At 40.0% G+C, this 14785-nt stretch overlaps 1 protein-coding gene across 3 annotated transcripts in view; it reads left to right on the forward strand.

Annotated features, from left to right (window-relative positions):
* The window catches only part of MCOLN2 (mucolipin TRP cation channel 2), a 31671-nt gene that overhangs the window by 3598 nt on the left and 13288 nt on the right, over positions 1-14785 (forward strand). For all 3 annotated transcript variants that reach the window (XM_054980673.1, XM_054980674.1, XM_054980675.1), the window contains exons 2-12: positions 2445-2607; positions 5978-6151; positions 6927-7080; positions 8072-8159; positions 8244-8340; positions 8798-8897; positions 10696-10808; positions 12301-12450; positions 12574-12675; positions 12766-12888; positions 14345-14551. In XM_054980673.1, coding sequence (XP_054836648.1) covers positions 2445-2607; positions 5978-6151; positions 6927-7080; positions 8072-8159; positions 8244-8340; positions 8798-8897; positions 10696-10808; positions 12301-12450; positions 12574-12675; positions 12766-12888; positions 14345-14551 — 1471 coding nt within the window. The remainder of the gene's footprint in view (positions 1-2444; positions 2608-5977; positions 6152-6926; positions 7081-8071; positions 8160-8243; positions 8341-8797; positions 8898-10695; positions 10809-12300; positions 12451-12573; positions 12676-12765; positions 12889-14344; positions 14552-14785) is intronic.

Raw genomic sequence — 14785 nt, forward strand, 5'->3', positions numbered from 1 at the left:
ATATTTCTTAGATTTTTTTTAACCAGAAGATGTTTGCCATACCTTGATTACAATGTAGTAGGGCTCACTAGTGTTGGATAAAACTGCTTGGTGGATCAGATCTGCACAGCAGGCTGCCAGCTGGCCATTCTTTATTAGTTCAGCACTCTAAAGCATTTGGGATTCTATGGAAGTGATAAGGCTTCAGGGAAAAAATGCCATGTAGACCTACAAACATCCAAAAAGGATAAACTTCCCCTGAATGTTTGTAGTTCATTCTGAAAAACAAACTGTTTGCTGGGATCCAATACAAAAAGCCATCAAATACAATTTTATTTTGAGTTCATCAGGTGGAGGTTTTAAAAAGGTGAAGAGAATAAAAAATGTCTACAAGTGACGCCTTACACAGGTTGGACACTTGTCAGCTTGTTATGCACAAACTTGCGTCCCAGGACTTGTCTCAGTGTTTGATTGGGACCCAGGATATTGGGTGGGCCCGCTCCCATATGAGGATGTCTCCTCGCCAGAGGGGAAGTCCTGGTGGGGGAGCAGGGGTCACGAATGCTGGCGTTGCTGGAGGGACCAGTACCCCTACTACAGCACACAAGACAGGCAAAACCGGAACTCCAGCCACAGGCTTTGTCTCCCCATGGAACCCAACTGGTATCCTTCGATATAGGGGATCCCCAGAAGCCGCAGAGCAAGGCAGAGAAGGGCACGGTGGGAGCCAGCACCAGTCCCACTGGCACCTTATAGCTATTTGGCTCCTGATCCAGCTGCTGCTGCTGCTGCAGAGTAACAGTGCGACACTTCCACTGAGCTGGGGTTCCAAGACCAACCTGTGGGTGAGCCTTGCAAATCGTATGGACATTTCTTCATTTTGCCTGCACAGTGGGTTGTCAGGGGATGAGATGTTTTCATCCTGCCTTTGGGGGATTCCTACTAGCCCACAAGCACTACATGATATAACTATATCCATCAAGCTTACCTCAAGTTTTGATGGGAAATGTAGGTGTCCTGGTTTTACAGCTTGGCTCTCTTTTACAGCTGCAAGACAATCAAAACTTGAGGGAAGTTGACAAGTGTCCACCCTGTGTCAGACGTCACTTGTAGCTTGGCTCTCAGGCCATGGTCTAGAGGCCTCTTGCTTGGGAGATCAGAACAGCAGGCCACTGGCAATTCCTGTCGTATTGGAGTAGAGAAAGGGTTGCTGACCTAGAAGGTCAAGGGTAGGGCAAGGGTAGGGAAGGGTATGGAAGAAGAAAAGACAATGACTGCCTCTAATGATAGAAATAAAAAAACAGTGGCTCCACAAACATGTAGTTGTTGGGAATTTCACCATACTTTAACTCCCAGCTATTCTACCATACAAACTGTGTGAGTGCTGTACATAACTCAAAGCTCTGCAACTCTCAGCATCTGACAGAACTAGGTAAGTACTTATTTAGGCTTCCCAGAAGGCACTGTTTGCTAATGAGTACAACTAGTCTTTTAGTGTCATATTTTTAGTCATGAGATAGGTGGCAACTTTGGTGTTTGACTAATGCACAACCACCGAGACCTTTGGCTTCAGTAATTCCTTCTGTGGAAGGATTTTTAATAGCTGTTCTGTTTATTACTGGTCCAAATATAGACAGATGGTAAAAACAAGTAAGAAAGAAATCATTGTCCCTGCTGGTTTCGCTTGGTAAACCCAGGTGCTGACGTGATGCAGGATTGCAGTAAGTACTTACGCACAGTCAGGGCATTAAGATCAAATTCTTTCTTAAAAGCAGTTGTATGTAAGAGAATCCTGGTGGTTGGCTTCTTTGCTGAAAAGCAGTGTCAGAAAAAATGACAAGGGTGTGCTTCCCCCACTCATGGCTTTTCCACTGCGCGCACACCCCATGGTGGTTCCAGGTACATATCTTTTTCAGATGTGCCCACTATACAGTTCTAGAAACAAAATGTCTAGAAGCAGGGGGGAGTTGTTGTAGATGAAGAAGGAGCTAAGCATGCATGTTCTGTTGCCTCGTTCTCTCCAGATACTGGTTTTCAGCAAAGAAATGAACTGTTGGTGTTTCATACTTACAGTTGCATGTAATATGTAAGTTGACCTTTAGATTATGACTCAAACAGTTAGGCTGAGAATTGGTTTAAGAGTCTTCTAACAAAACAGGTCTAGGTAAAGTGACATGCTGAAGAACTTCACTTATGCGTTAATCCTGGTTTATTGAACGTTAATGTTTTACCAGCTTCTTGAGAAACAGCCATCTAAAACTGCCGTGCTGTGCCATGCTTTATGAGGTGCGCAAACAGGCCCCACTGGTGGGATGAAAGAACTTTCTGTTGTCATGAGAGGGCAGTGTACTGTCTTTCTCTTCAGTGGGAAGCTCTCTTCCTTTATGGATTTCTGAACAAAAAGAATATGTGAGTAAAATGTATTAAGTTATGTTGAACTCAAAACCTCAACCCATTTATCGCAGAAGTATGATGGCTCAGCCTGATTCAGACTATAAGGAAGAGGCGTCTCTGAAGGAAGATTTAAAGTTCTATTTTATGAATCCATGTGAAAAATTCCGAGCCAGACGTCAAATACCATGGAAACTGGGGCTGCAGATATTGAAGATAGTTATGGTTACTACACAGGTAATTTTGAAAAAAAGCTAATTTAGAATTATGCTCTGGTGCTGTGTCATGAATTAGGCAGTCAGTGAACAGTCTTTCAGTAATTGCTGGCTGGTTAGGTCTTACTTTGTTTTAAGTACCAGCAAAAGTGAACTGCAAACAAAGGAGTGGAGGAGAGGGAAAACTAACTACACTACTATAAAACTTTCCGGTAACATTTGGACCACCAGCAACATGTGTTGTACTCTCATTTGCCGTTGAAAAGAATACAAGATTAGCCATTAGTTACTGATGGTTCCTGGGGATTTATAGGGGGTATATGTTTGAGGCAGAGAGGCTGTTGTCTTCCAGCTGTTAGTAAGAAAGAATGAAAACTATTAGTGGGAAGTGCTACATAACCTCCAGCTGCTCCTCAATTGCTTCAGTATCTCATTTTTGTCTGTTGATGTAGAAACAGAACAGACTTTCCCCCTCTTGGTTTGTGCAATATTAGACTGTTTCCTCTTTGAGCCATATAGTTTATTTTAAGTGCTATGCAAATAATACTATTAGATTATGAAGCTATTCATAAGATTGTTAAACACTGTCATTGGAAATATTAATGTTGAATAGGTGGAGTTGTTTTGAATTTAAAATTAGGCTGGAAAAAATCTGCCCGCTGTTAATTTCCAAAGTCTAATTTTATGATTCAAATTAATTCATTTGAAATGTGGTGCTGGAGGAGAGTTTTGTGGATACCATGGACAGCCAAAAAGACAAATAAGTGGGTTCTAGATCAAATCAAGCCTGAATTCTCCCTAGAAGCTAAAATGACAAAACTGAAGCTATCGTACTTTGGTCACATCATGAGAAGACAAGATTCTCTGGAAAAGTCAATAATGCTAGGAAAAGTGGAAGGCAAGTAGGAAAAGAGGAAGACCTAAAACGAGATGGCTTGATTCAACAAAGGAAGCCACGTCCTCCAGTTTGCAGGTTCTGAACAAGTCTGTTAATGATAGAACGTTTTGGAGGTCTTTCCTTCATAGGGTTGCCATAGGTCGGAGGCGACTTGATGACACAACACACACACAATTTTATGAAGCTGTACTTGAGTTTTGAAATAGATGTCAGATGTCTGAAGTTTACTTCTAGTGGTCTCATTTCCTGAACAGGTAAAACATAGATTGGCATGCAGAAGAGGGTGCCTTCCCAACTTGTTTTACTGTCCTCATTATGTTGCCAGTGTGATATTTTTTCAGTATGCACGCTGAGTGGAGATTTTAAAAGGCACAATATAATCTGGCATTAGCAGTTTTCTCCCTTTCTTGCCAGGTGCATGTTACCGTCGCCCCCTCCATTCATTGCTGTCTGTCCTCTGTCATGAATCCCTGCCCACCCTCTTTTCCTTTTTAAAATTTTTGGGAGCATGTTTAGTGCGGAAGAGAAATTGAGCAAGAATGCAAGGCTTTTTACATAGTGCTGAAGAGAAATTGAGCAATAACCCAAGAGGAGAAGGGGAGTGAGACAGGAAGGAGGAGGGGTGAGACTGGCCAATCTGTACAGGAGCTCTCCTTTTCTGGCCAATGGGGATTCTTGGATAGGAGGAGGCCTTTTTCAAACTGCCTCAGGCACAGTCTTCCTGAAACTTGGGAGGTCTTCAGTGGAGTTTGATTGAAAAATTCCCCCAGTCTCCTGAATAATCTTCCCCGTAGGATATAATGGCTGGATAAATTCAGGATTCTGTAATCTTCCCAAACCGGATTAGAGAATGTGACCCAGCTTTCAGGTCACATTCCTGATACCTGGATCCAGATTCAGCCAAATAGTTTTGGGGGGTGCACATCCCTAGTTGATCTCTTTCTGAGTTAATTACAATGCTAGGAAACATGCAAAACTATGATTCTTTGAATTGCTATAGTTCAGTAACAGCACTGTTACAGAGATTAAAAAATAAAATTAAAAAATCAAATGGTTAGATGGTGGAAGGGATGTGTGTTCCTTTCAATTGAACCAAAAGCGTACCTTCCATTTGGAAATCTTTCATTCACAATCTCCTGCTCCTCCATATTCTTAATTCTAAGATTCACACAGTATAGCAGATATAGTGCATTGGTGTTGTTCCAAATAACTTTTTTTAAAAAAGTATATTTCAAAAAGTGTAAATAAAGCCAAACACTTTATTCTGCAGTTGTCATTTATTAGTAAAGCTGAGAGAGAATTTTAAAAAGTAAAAAAACCCTGATGGACAGGTGCAGGAAGAGGGAAGGGGGCATTCATTTTAACTGAAACTGAAGACATGCCATGTGATCTAGACACATAGAAAAGAAAACCCCAGTCATGCTATGAACAGAAAAATTAGGTTTTTTTCAGGTTAATATAAAAGAAAAATTCTTTTAGAGAAAAAAATGGGTTACCCTAGATGGGGCATGAATGCAGGGCAATGTTGTATGGAAGCAGGGGCGGGGGGAGGAAACCCTGCATAAGTCGGATGGCTGAAACATGAAAAATACTTGGTGTGAAAGCAGCCCAGTTTGGTGAAGTATGCTGTGATACAGGAGCCAATATCACAAAAAAGAGGCACTTCTGGGGAAAAGAACAAGTAATAGCGTGACCACAAGTCCCCCAGTACAAAACACAATATCCAGTCAATATATAAACATTCACCAAGGTAATATAATTTCAAAATACATACATAAGCAATGAATTGCTATTAACAGTATACATTGACTCCCAATGTAACCATTCAACTGTATATTCAGTGGTTAATAGACCATGATCATCTATCTATAGTCCATAAGTGCTGTCAGAATCCAAGCACGTGTATCAATAAAGTCCTATGAAATCCACTTGTAGTCTTGTCTTTCTTCAGCAATTGTTTTCACATATCCAAAGTATTCCTAAGCAGACTCCAAAGTAACAGATTGCTATGTTATGGTTTAAGTCCCCAAATACCTTTAATAAAGGAGAGAGAAACACGTTGGAGTAGGACCCAAGGGGGTCGTCCTCCTCACAGCCCTACAAGTGGCTGGCGTGAAAATGCTCAACTTGTTACACACTTTTTCGTTTCTTCAGGGGCAAACATGTCATTCTCCATAGCATAAACCAGCATAATGAATTAGCCATTGAATATACAGGTGAATGGTTATATTGGGAGTCAATGTATGCTGTTAATAGCAATTCATTGCTTATGTATGTATTTTGAAATTACATTACCTTGGTGAATGTTTATATATTGACTGGATATTGTGTTTTGTACTGGGGGACTTGTGGTCACGTGATACAGGAGCCAGGCATTAATTTTAGTAATGGTGTTGCACATGTTAAAAATAAAACTGTCTGGTTTACTACTGGGAACCATGTTTGCTTATGTATGTTTAAGGACTAAAACACTACTTTCTACTTCCTTTTTAAGCTAATCCTTTTTGGTTTGAGTAATCAGTTAGTTGTTTCCTTCAAAGAAGAGAATACAGTTGCATTCAAGCACCTGTTTCTGAAAAACTACTCTGGTGTTGATGAAGATGACTACAGCTGTAGTGTGTACACACAGCAAGACGTTTATGACAGCATCTTTTTTGCAATTAACCAGGTAGGTATGTGTCTGTGATTTCAAAACGCAGAGTTTTTGGCATGTTTAATAAGACATTTGTATTCAGTCTAGCTATATTCAAAAGACAAGACACTTTATTGAAATGGTGCATAGGAAACTTTTTGGTATTAAGCCGGAAGGGGTTCTGTTTAGTTGGCCGAGGCATCTGCCTTTCACAACAATAAACTGTCTTCTGAGTTTCCACCCCCTGTTGCAGTTTTACTGGCTGAGTGTCCAGAGTCGCTCATTTTCTAAAATAATGCTTGCAAGTTACTTGTAGAGCCTTGCAGGAATGGAAGAGGATATTCAGAAATGTTCATGTTTGAAACTTCATGCATGTTTTAATTACAAAGCTCTAGCAACTCTGCAGCCATCTTATTTTTGGAAGTGAAAAAGTGACTTTTCTATCACACTGTAGAATATATCAATGGTCTTAAGCAGAGAAGAGCTTTGCCGTGACTAACTTTGACTGCATTTAACTAACAGCAGCTAAAACATTCTGTTTGTTAAACTAACAGAACTAGTTTTTTGATTTAGCATCACTTACTTATGTTTGTATATATTTAGATGTGTGGCAGTTTTAGCGCTGTGGCTTTTGAGATCAGTATCTCTTACACTTTTATCCCATGTTCACAAGTGATACATTGCAGATGAAAAGACGCTCTTCACAAGACTTGTGTGCATGTATAAGGGTGGGGGAGAACACTGTAGTTTAACCATAACGGAAGCTGTTGTTTTGAAATGTTTCTGTTTTATTTTTCTTATTTTCAATTAGTACCAGCAACTGAAAAATATATCCCTGGGTACTCTTGGTTATGAGCAAGATGAAGATGAACTAGCAGGCCTGCAGATATGTAAACAGCAATACAGGAAGAGCCAAATTCTTCCTTCTAATGACACACTGAACATAGACAGTACTATTGAAACAGGTATAGAACTACCAGGTTTCTCCGTTAACTGATTTTTTTTTTTTTTAGTGCAACCCTATACACACTTTCCTGGGAATATCCCCCATTGGATAGACCTGATCAGAATTCTGAGTAAACTTGTTTAGGATTGCTTACTTTATATATAAACTCAAGACTACCTGTGGCATCAGAGATTATATTTTATGTAACGCTCATTATAGCTGTTTGCTTTATTTTGGGGTATTCACATTTAGGGGAGAAATGTTTGTGCCTGTAGTGAAGGGAAGCCTCAAGTCGCTCTTATTCTTTCTCAATGATAATATGGCCGTTACTCAGAAGCAGAGTGCCATCCTGGGCTCCCATTGGTGAGAGAGACAGGGCGTACGCTGAGTGAATAAATATTGGCAAATCTTCTCCACATACTTGCCTGTTTGTGGGTGCTCCCACATTTAGAAATCTTGAGTATTCTGCTGCCACAAACGAATCTAAAGGCATCATGCTAATATAATATGGAAGTTGTGTTTGAAAGGAGGACTACACACTCTGGAGCTTCAAAACAAGCATCCATTCTCAGACTTTTTGACAGGCTCACTGAAGGGCCCTGGCCTACTATTTAATCAAAGGGTGGTATGTAGAGGAGGGCTACAGGGCAGGCAGACTGAGGAGTTCAGGCATGCAGAGTCCTGCATAGCTTGGTAATGTTGGCTGATGGTAGTTGCTTCTCATGGATTCAGAAGCAGGATATACTCAGCTCTGTGTGGAATTAGTATCAGAAGAAAATGAGGTTGGGACTGCCTTGGAGATGTGCTACCATGGGTTTTACAAAGCAAGCTTACATTGGGGTACAAAGCCTAACACCAGTCTAGCAGTATAATTCTACAGTTGTTTACTTAAAAGCAAGTCACATTGAGCTCGATGGTGTTTATCCCAGGTAAGTGAACTTGACAACTGTATGTTGTGCCTACCCAAATGGTACAGTTAAGAAAGAAGTTTTGTCTTTTCTCTGTCTCAGAATGTATCCTCCTAGAGCCACAAGTACTGGCTAATAAGGAAATGAGTGATTTGAAGAATTCATCATTTTTCAGCCTTGAATTTTATAGGTAAACTGATCTTTGGAGACATATTTTCTTACTTTTTAAAGAAAAGAATGTATCATAATGTGCTTTCTCTTTCAAATCGTTCAGGCTCATAGAAGTTGAAATTTCTTTTAAACTAAAAGGTATTGATCTACAAACTATTCATGCCCGAGAACTTCCTGATTGCTATGAATTTCAGAATACAGTAAGTATTCTTCCATAATCTGTACATTGAAAATGCTGCCTTTTCATAAGATAAGGAGTTTCTTATGTTGGACAGATGTTAGTGAGGCTTGCAAAAGTATCTAGTGCACACAGACTTCAAAGGCACTTTAACTGCAGTCTTTTGAAAACGATCATACCAAACTAACTTTGGGAAAGTCCACCGCAGAGCAGGAGAAAACACAGAAGCTGGATGAATGGAGGACAGCATCATGTAGATGCCCCCCACAATAGCAGTGCTGTAAGGAAGCTATGGTTCAGCAGAATATCCACATGGAAATAATCTTATTTGTGCAGATTTAATAGGTTTATAAACATCTTGTTTTTATCCAGGTGTTTTTCTAATGTGTAAACGTTGCTATCTGTGAGCTAAATAATGCAAATGTATCCTGTCAAGCAAGTGATGTTTTTTTAAAAAAATCCTGCATTTATATCAACAGATCACTTTTAACAATAGAGCCCACAGTGGTAAGATGAAAATATTTTTTGATACTGATGCTGATATTCAGGAATGCAAAGACTTGAACATATCTGGCTCTAGTAAGTATTATTTTAAAGCTATCAGTACATATGTGCACACTGAGATCTAGAATTCTTGCTTTTGTAAAACTGCACTAGAACAGAGCAAGAGTCCAGTAGCACCTATAAGATTAACAACATTTGTGATAGGGTATATGAGCTTTTGTGAGTCACAGCTCACTTCTTCAGATACTCACTTCTTCAGAAAAGCTCAAACCCTACCACAAATTTTGTTAGTGTTATAGGTGCTACTGGACTCTTGCTCTTTTCCACTGCTACAGACAGACTAACACAGCTACCCATCTTGCACTAGAACAGCAACTGTATGCCATAATAGATGTTTATGTGCCCAGCAGTTTATGCAACAGGCCATGCTGAGACTTTGGGGATGTGAGGTTATAATTTTCCTGAGGGCAAAGTGAGCCATTTCTTTCATGGCTTAAACAACAGAAACAATATTAATGTAGTTCTGACCTTTTTAACCTGGACCCATGCTATGGTAACATCAAGGCTTGACTATTGTAATGCATTATACATAGGTCTCCCATCTAAGCTAACTAGGAGGCTCCAATTAGTGCAAAACGGTGCAGCTCGACTATTATCAGGATGGACTGGAGCAGGAGCATCACTCCCATCCTACAGTCACTCCATTGGCTACTTATCAGTTACCATGCTCAGTTCAAGGTATTGGTTATTACATACAAAGCTCTTGGCGGTCCAGCATACCCACGGGACCGCCTCCCTCCCTATGTTCCTCCATGGCAGCTTCGCTCATCTGAACAGGGTCTCCTGCAGGTGCCAGGCTGCTCATGGGTGAAATCAGCAGCAGCCCGTACACGGTCTTTCTCTGTGGTGGCCCCTATCCTGTGGAATGACCTGCCTGAGGAGGTCAGGAGAGCTCCCACTCTTCTGGCTTTCCACAGATGATGCAAAACTGAGTTATTCAAAAAGGCTTTTTACTGGCCGTGCACGGGCAGCTGTTGACTTTGCCCATATGAAACTCGGTACCTGGGAAATGCCATGTTCAGATGAGCGAAGTTGCCATGGTGGAATATAGGTAGAGAGGGGTGATCTCCCATCCATATACTAATGACAGCTAATGCTGCTTAGCTTCCAATGAACTCAGGTTAGTCTAGGTTATTTGGGCTGTTAAATAAACAACAACATACCATGGAGTTGCAGGTGACTCTTGGTGACCCCATCTGTGAGGCATTCCAGACAAGAGATCACAAGAAGTGGTTTTGTCATTGCCTTCCTCCACATAGCAACCCCATAGCAACTGCCATAGTGGTCTCTTGCTCAAGTTCTAACTGTGGCCAACTCTGTTTAGCTTCCTAGTTCTGATGAGCTGTGGCTAAACTGAGCTGTTCAGGCTGCTATGATAGTGTATAGCTCGGATTATAAGATTCGATCCTGCCTTAGGACTTTAGCTGAAACCTCACTAAAAATGAAGTAGAAAAAAACCTGTAAGATGGGTATGAATTACATGTGTGTAGAATTTGCTGGGTGATATTAAAGCCTTTAAAGTGTAATAGAAACATCTGATTGCCTTGTGGACCACTGTTTATATTGTCCTTAAGCACTCTTTATATTTAATATCCAAGTGGTTCTGGACTGAGAACTACTTTTAGAAGAGGTGATGTGCATAAGCTTTCTTTCTCATTTAAGCTTTCAGTCCTTGGTCCTCTGCTGGCTCATTAGTGGTGGTTCTTATTGTAACACATTGAACTGCAGACTGCAATTTCAGATTTGCTTGCAAATCTATCTGCTGAAGAAACCATGCAAAGAGATTAATGCAAGGTTGTATTTTCTATAACAGTTCAGAAAAACACACAATATATCTTGGTTTTTGATGGGTTTGTCATTGTGAGCTGCTTTGCTTCCCTTATTCTCTGCACACGATCAATTGTTCTTGCTCTGAAACTCCAAAAAGTAAGTAATGCCATATTCTAATTGCTTTTTTATTCCCACCCCCCAAATTAGTACAGACCGTATATTTTGGTAATTAGTAAAAAGTAATTGGAATCTCAACTTCTAAAATAAAATCAGGATGGCTACATTAGTAACAATTTGGATTTGTCTCTGAAGACTGCAGACTTTAGTCTTAGTACTTTTTAATCGAAATTTCATGGCAGTTGACCTAGTTCTAAAGAGGTCATAATGACCAGTGGTGAGGTTAGTTGGCTGCCCATGTTTTTGTGCCAGTTTCAGTTGGATTTGGTTTAGAAAGATACAATAAAATTGAGCTTCCATTCTGATATAGGATAGTAAAACAAGTGAGTGTTATCTCCTCTAGCTTCCTATCTTTGTCCCTTAAAATAAGGAATGTTTGCTCACATACCCATATACCAGAACTCAGTATTTAGTAAAATTTTGGGCACAGAGATGCTGGTGCCATCTTGTAGCATCTTTGATTTTTTTTCTTCCAAGATCGGCTACTTTGGTGGAATGAGCTGTTACACAGAACTTCTCCTTTCCTACTGACCTGGTCATGTGAGGGGCTGTGGGCCATGTGGGAACAAATCGTGCAGCTTCTTTTCTAGGCATGGTATTACTGGCAATGGAAGAAGCTACAGCATAAGTTCCTTCCAAGGGGGTCATCTCACTTTGCCCTAGAGATTCGGGAAGAAGCTGTTTTGTAGCGCTTGTGCCACCAATGTAAAATGAAATAGGTGTCTAAATTATCTACAGCAATGCATACTTTTAAAAGCTATATTTGTTACATCCCTATAGTATTTAATTAAATAGTAGCTTCCGTTGCCAAAACATGTTGCGACTAGAGATGGGCACAAAACAAATTACGAACCAAAGTTAGTCACAAACTGGGCCGGTTCATGATTCGCAAACAGGTGATTCGTGGGAGCTCATTTCTCATGAACCATGATGAATTTTGGCCCAGTTCATTTGGTTCATATTTTGGTTCATCACTGCAGACAGTCTGGTGCCGATCAATTAGATTCCTAGGCAATGGGGGGGGGCATGGGCTTTCTGCAGACCTGCTGACCCGGAAGTGATGTTTTCATGAACTGAATGAACCGATTCGTGAACCAAGGCAGGTTTGTGAAAGTTTGTGGTTCGTGAACCACCATTTTTTTTAAGTTTATGCCCACCTCTGGTTGTGACCCCAAACCTTTCCATACTGATTTATTTATTTAGTCTTGCCCTTCCTCCAAGGAGTTCAGGACGAGTGTCTCCCTCGTCCATTTTATCTTTACAATAACCACCTTTTAAGGTAGATTGGCTGAGAGACAGTGCCATGCCCAAGGTCACCCAGTCAGTTTCATCGCACATGGAGATTTGAAGCTGGATATCCTTTTGTGCATTGTTTCTTAAGGTTACTTGGTGGACCCGAATAATGTATGTGTTTCCTGCTCCAAAACAGCAGAAGTTTCCAAACTATTCTTTTTTTTAACATTTAAAACAGAGATTTGTGAACTTTTTCCTGGAGAAATATAAACGCCATGTGTGCAGTGCAGATCGCCTGGAATTTATAAATGGGTGGTATGTCCTGGTAATTATCAGTGATATGATGACTATTATTGGCTCTATAATGAAAATGGAAATAAAAGCCAAGGTGAGTAGAACCATCGTTGTATTCTGAAATGTTGGCTCTGGGAATTCTGTTTTCTCATTACTCTGCTTGTGATTTGAACAAGGAATTAATTAATTACATAAATTATTTTTAATACTTTTTCAGAACCTTACAAGCTATGATGTTTGCAGCATTTTGCTTGGTACTTCTACCTTATTTGTTTGGGTTGGAGTCATCCGATACTTAGGCTACTTCCAGACTTATAATGTAAGTCCTAGAATCCAATATTGATTCAAAAGTTACTTTCTGCTCTCGTATGTGTGAATATGGCAATTTCTCCCTGTCCTTCTTTCATAGGTACTCATTTTAACTATGCAGGCCTCATTACCTAAAGTTCTAAGATTCTGTTGTTGTGCTGGGATGATATACCTTGGTTATACTTTCTGTGGTTGGATTGTTCTAGGACCATATCATGAAAAGGTATGCAGGGTGTTTTCTTTTAACCCAGAATTTATTACAGTATTTAAACAGTAATTTGGGGTGATAACGTTGCCAACCACACAGGAGTAAAACTGTTTCACCTCTCTCAAATTACCAACTTTAACTATATATACATGCTTAATATATTTTGAGTCACTTAACTTTGCTAAGCAAAATTTAAGCAAATATCTTACAAGAGAAATCAAACAAATTCTTTGATGGTATTTGGGACTGTAGCAGTTCTCCTAGCGTCTCACAAGAGGGCAGTATTGTATCATAGTTTTAATATGAGCATGACTTTGTCCTTGAAATGTCTAGTGCCTTATCTTGACGGTCCTCTATAAGTTTTAGTAGAAATTGTGAATTCTCATCTTCTGTTCTAAATACCTACAAATTGCAGTTTACATTTGATGTTCCTGAAATGGTTCTGTATGAAATTGTATACATGTCCCAGAAATTAATGATCTACCTCTACAGGTATACAAAAATTGTATAGAATTAAGCTAGAATCTAGAGTCGTTAGGCATGTATAATACACCATCTGTTTCTGTGTTACTTTGATAATTGCAGCTCCTTCAGCATTAGAGACTTTCCCCAAAATTCCCTTGTAGTTTGAAACCAGTGTATTTTTGGACAGGGAGCCTCAGTATCATTACTGCATGTATGGAATTGGGCCCTTGGCACCTGGAACATCCTGGGAAGGTGGACTAGAGTTTTTTCTTCCACTCAGTGCTTGCTGTTCTTTAAATTGGTAGCAGCCAGGCAGCATTGTTCCCAACCTGAAAAGTATAATAGCACAAGTATTTCTGTAGGTAGACCAGACCCCTGGTGAAAACTGTGGTTCACATTGATATTGTTGGTGTCCTATAAAATGTACGTCTGGGTTGCTTTCCAGGTGTTTAGCATGGAAAACAGCTGTCTGTTACAGATGTGTTAATTTGGATAAGAAAAATGTACCATGCTCTTAAAGCCCTAGTATAGCATCAGTCAACTTTTGTTGTGTTTATGAGCACCTTTGGAACTTTGAGAAAAGGTAGTGGCTCCCACCATAAAACTGCTGCCATGATAGGTGGAGCCGATCACAAGATGGGGGGGGCAGGAAACGGAGTTACATGGCATTGAGAGATGCAAAAACAAACATTTGCTCCCATCAGAGCAAATCATGCAGTGAGGCTGGCTGATGTGAGGAGCCGGACCTTCTTGTTGTGGCTGCATCCCTGTGGAACTGCTGCCTTCTGAAACCAGCTATATATCTTCTCTGAAGTTATTTTCCATCCTGTGTAGAACATTTTAATTAAGGCAAGCACTTGAGTTCTAATCAAAGGTTTAGATAATAGGTGGGTGCTTGACATCATAATAAATTAGTCATTGCTGAGCCTTAATGCTTTGTTATAAACCACCTAAGATGCTTTATAAATTAAGCATTTGGTAACTAATTGTTTTCAATATCTTCTAGTTTGAAGATCTGAACACAGTAGCAGAATGTCTGTTTTCTTTGGTCAATGGAGATGATATGTTTGCGACATTTGCTCAAATTCATCAAAAGAGTACTTTGGTGTGGCTGTTCAGTCGGCTCTACTTGTATTCCTTCATTAGCCTCTTCATTTATATGATCCTTAGCCTTTTTATTGCACTCATTACAGACTCCTATGACACCATAAAGGTAAACTGCTGCCTGTGTGTTTCACATCTGTGGTTCAGCATTCTTGTAGTCTTGTTTTCTGACCAAACAGAAAATCCTTGGTGCTGAATTAAAGTTTAGTTAAAAGAACACTTAGGGGGTTTCTTGTAGAATCAGGGGTAAGATTATGAAGAGAGGATAGAAGATTGCTTTCACAAGTGGCCATAAAGCTTGCACCATCCCATGTACAATGTTGGTGGTGATTCTTGTGCCGCT

The sequence above is a fragment of the Eublepharis macularius genome, chromosome 5 (genome assembly GCF_028583425.1).
Source record: "Eublepharis macularius isolate TG4126 chromosome 5, MPM_Emac_v1.0, whole genome shotgun sequence".
NCBI classification, from domain to species: domain Eukaryota; kingdom Metazoa; phylum Chordata; class Lepidosauria; order Squamata; family Eublepharidae; genus Eublepharis; species Eublepharis macularius.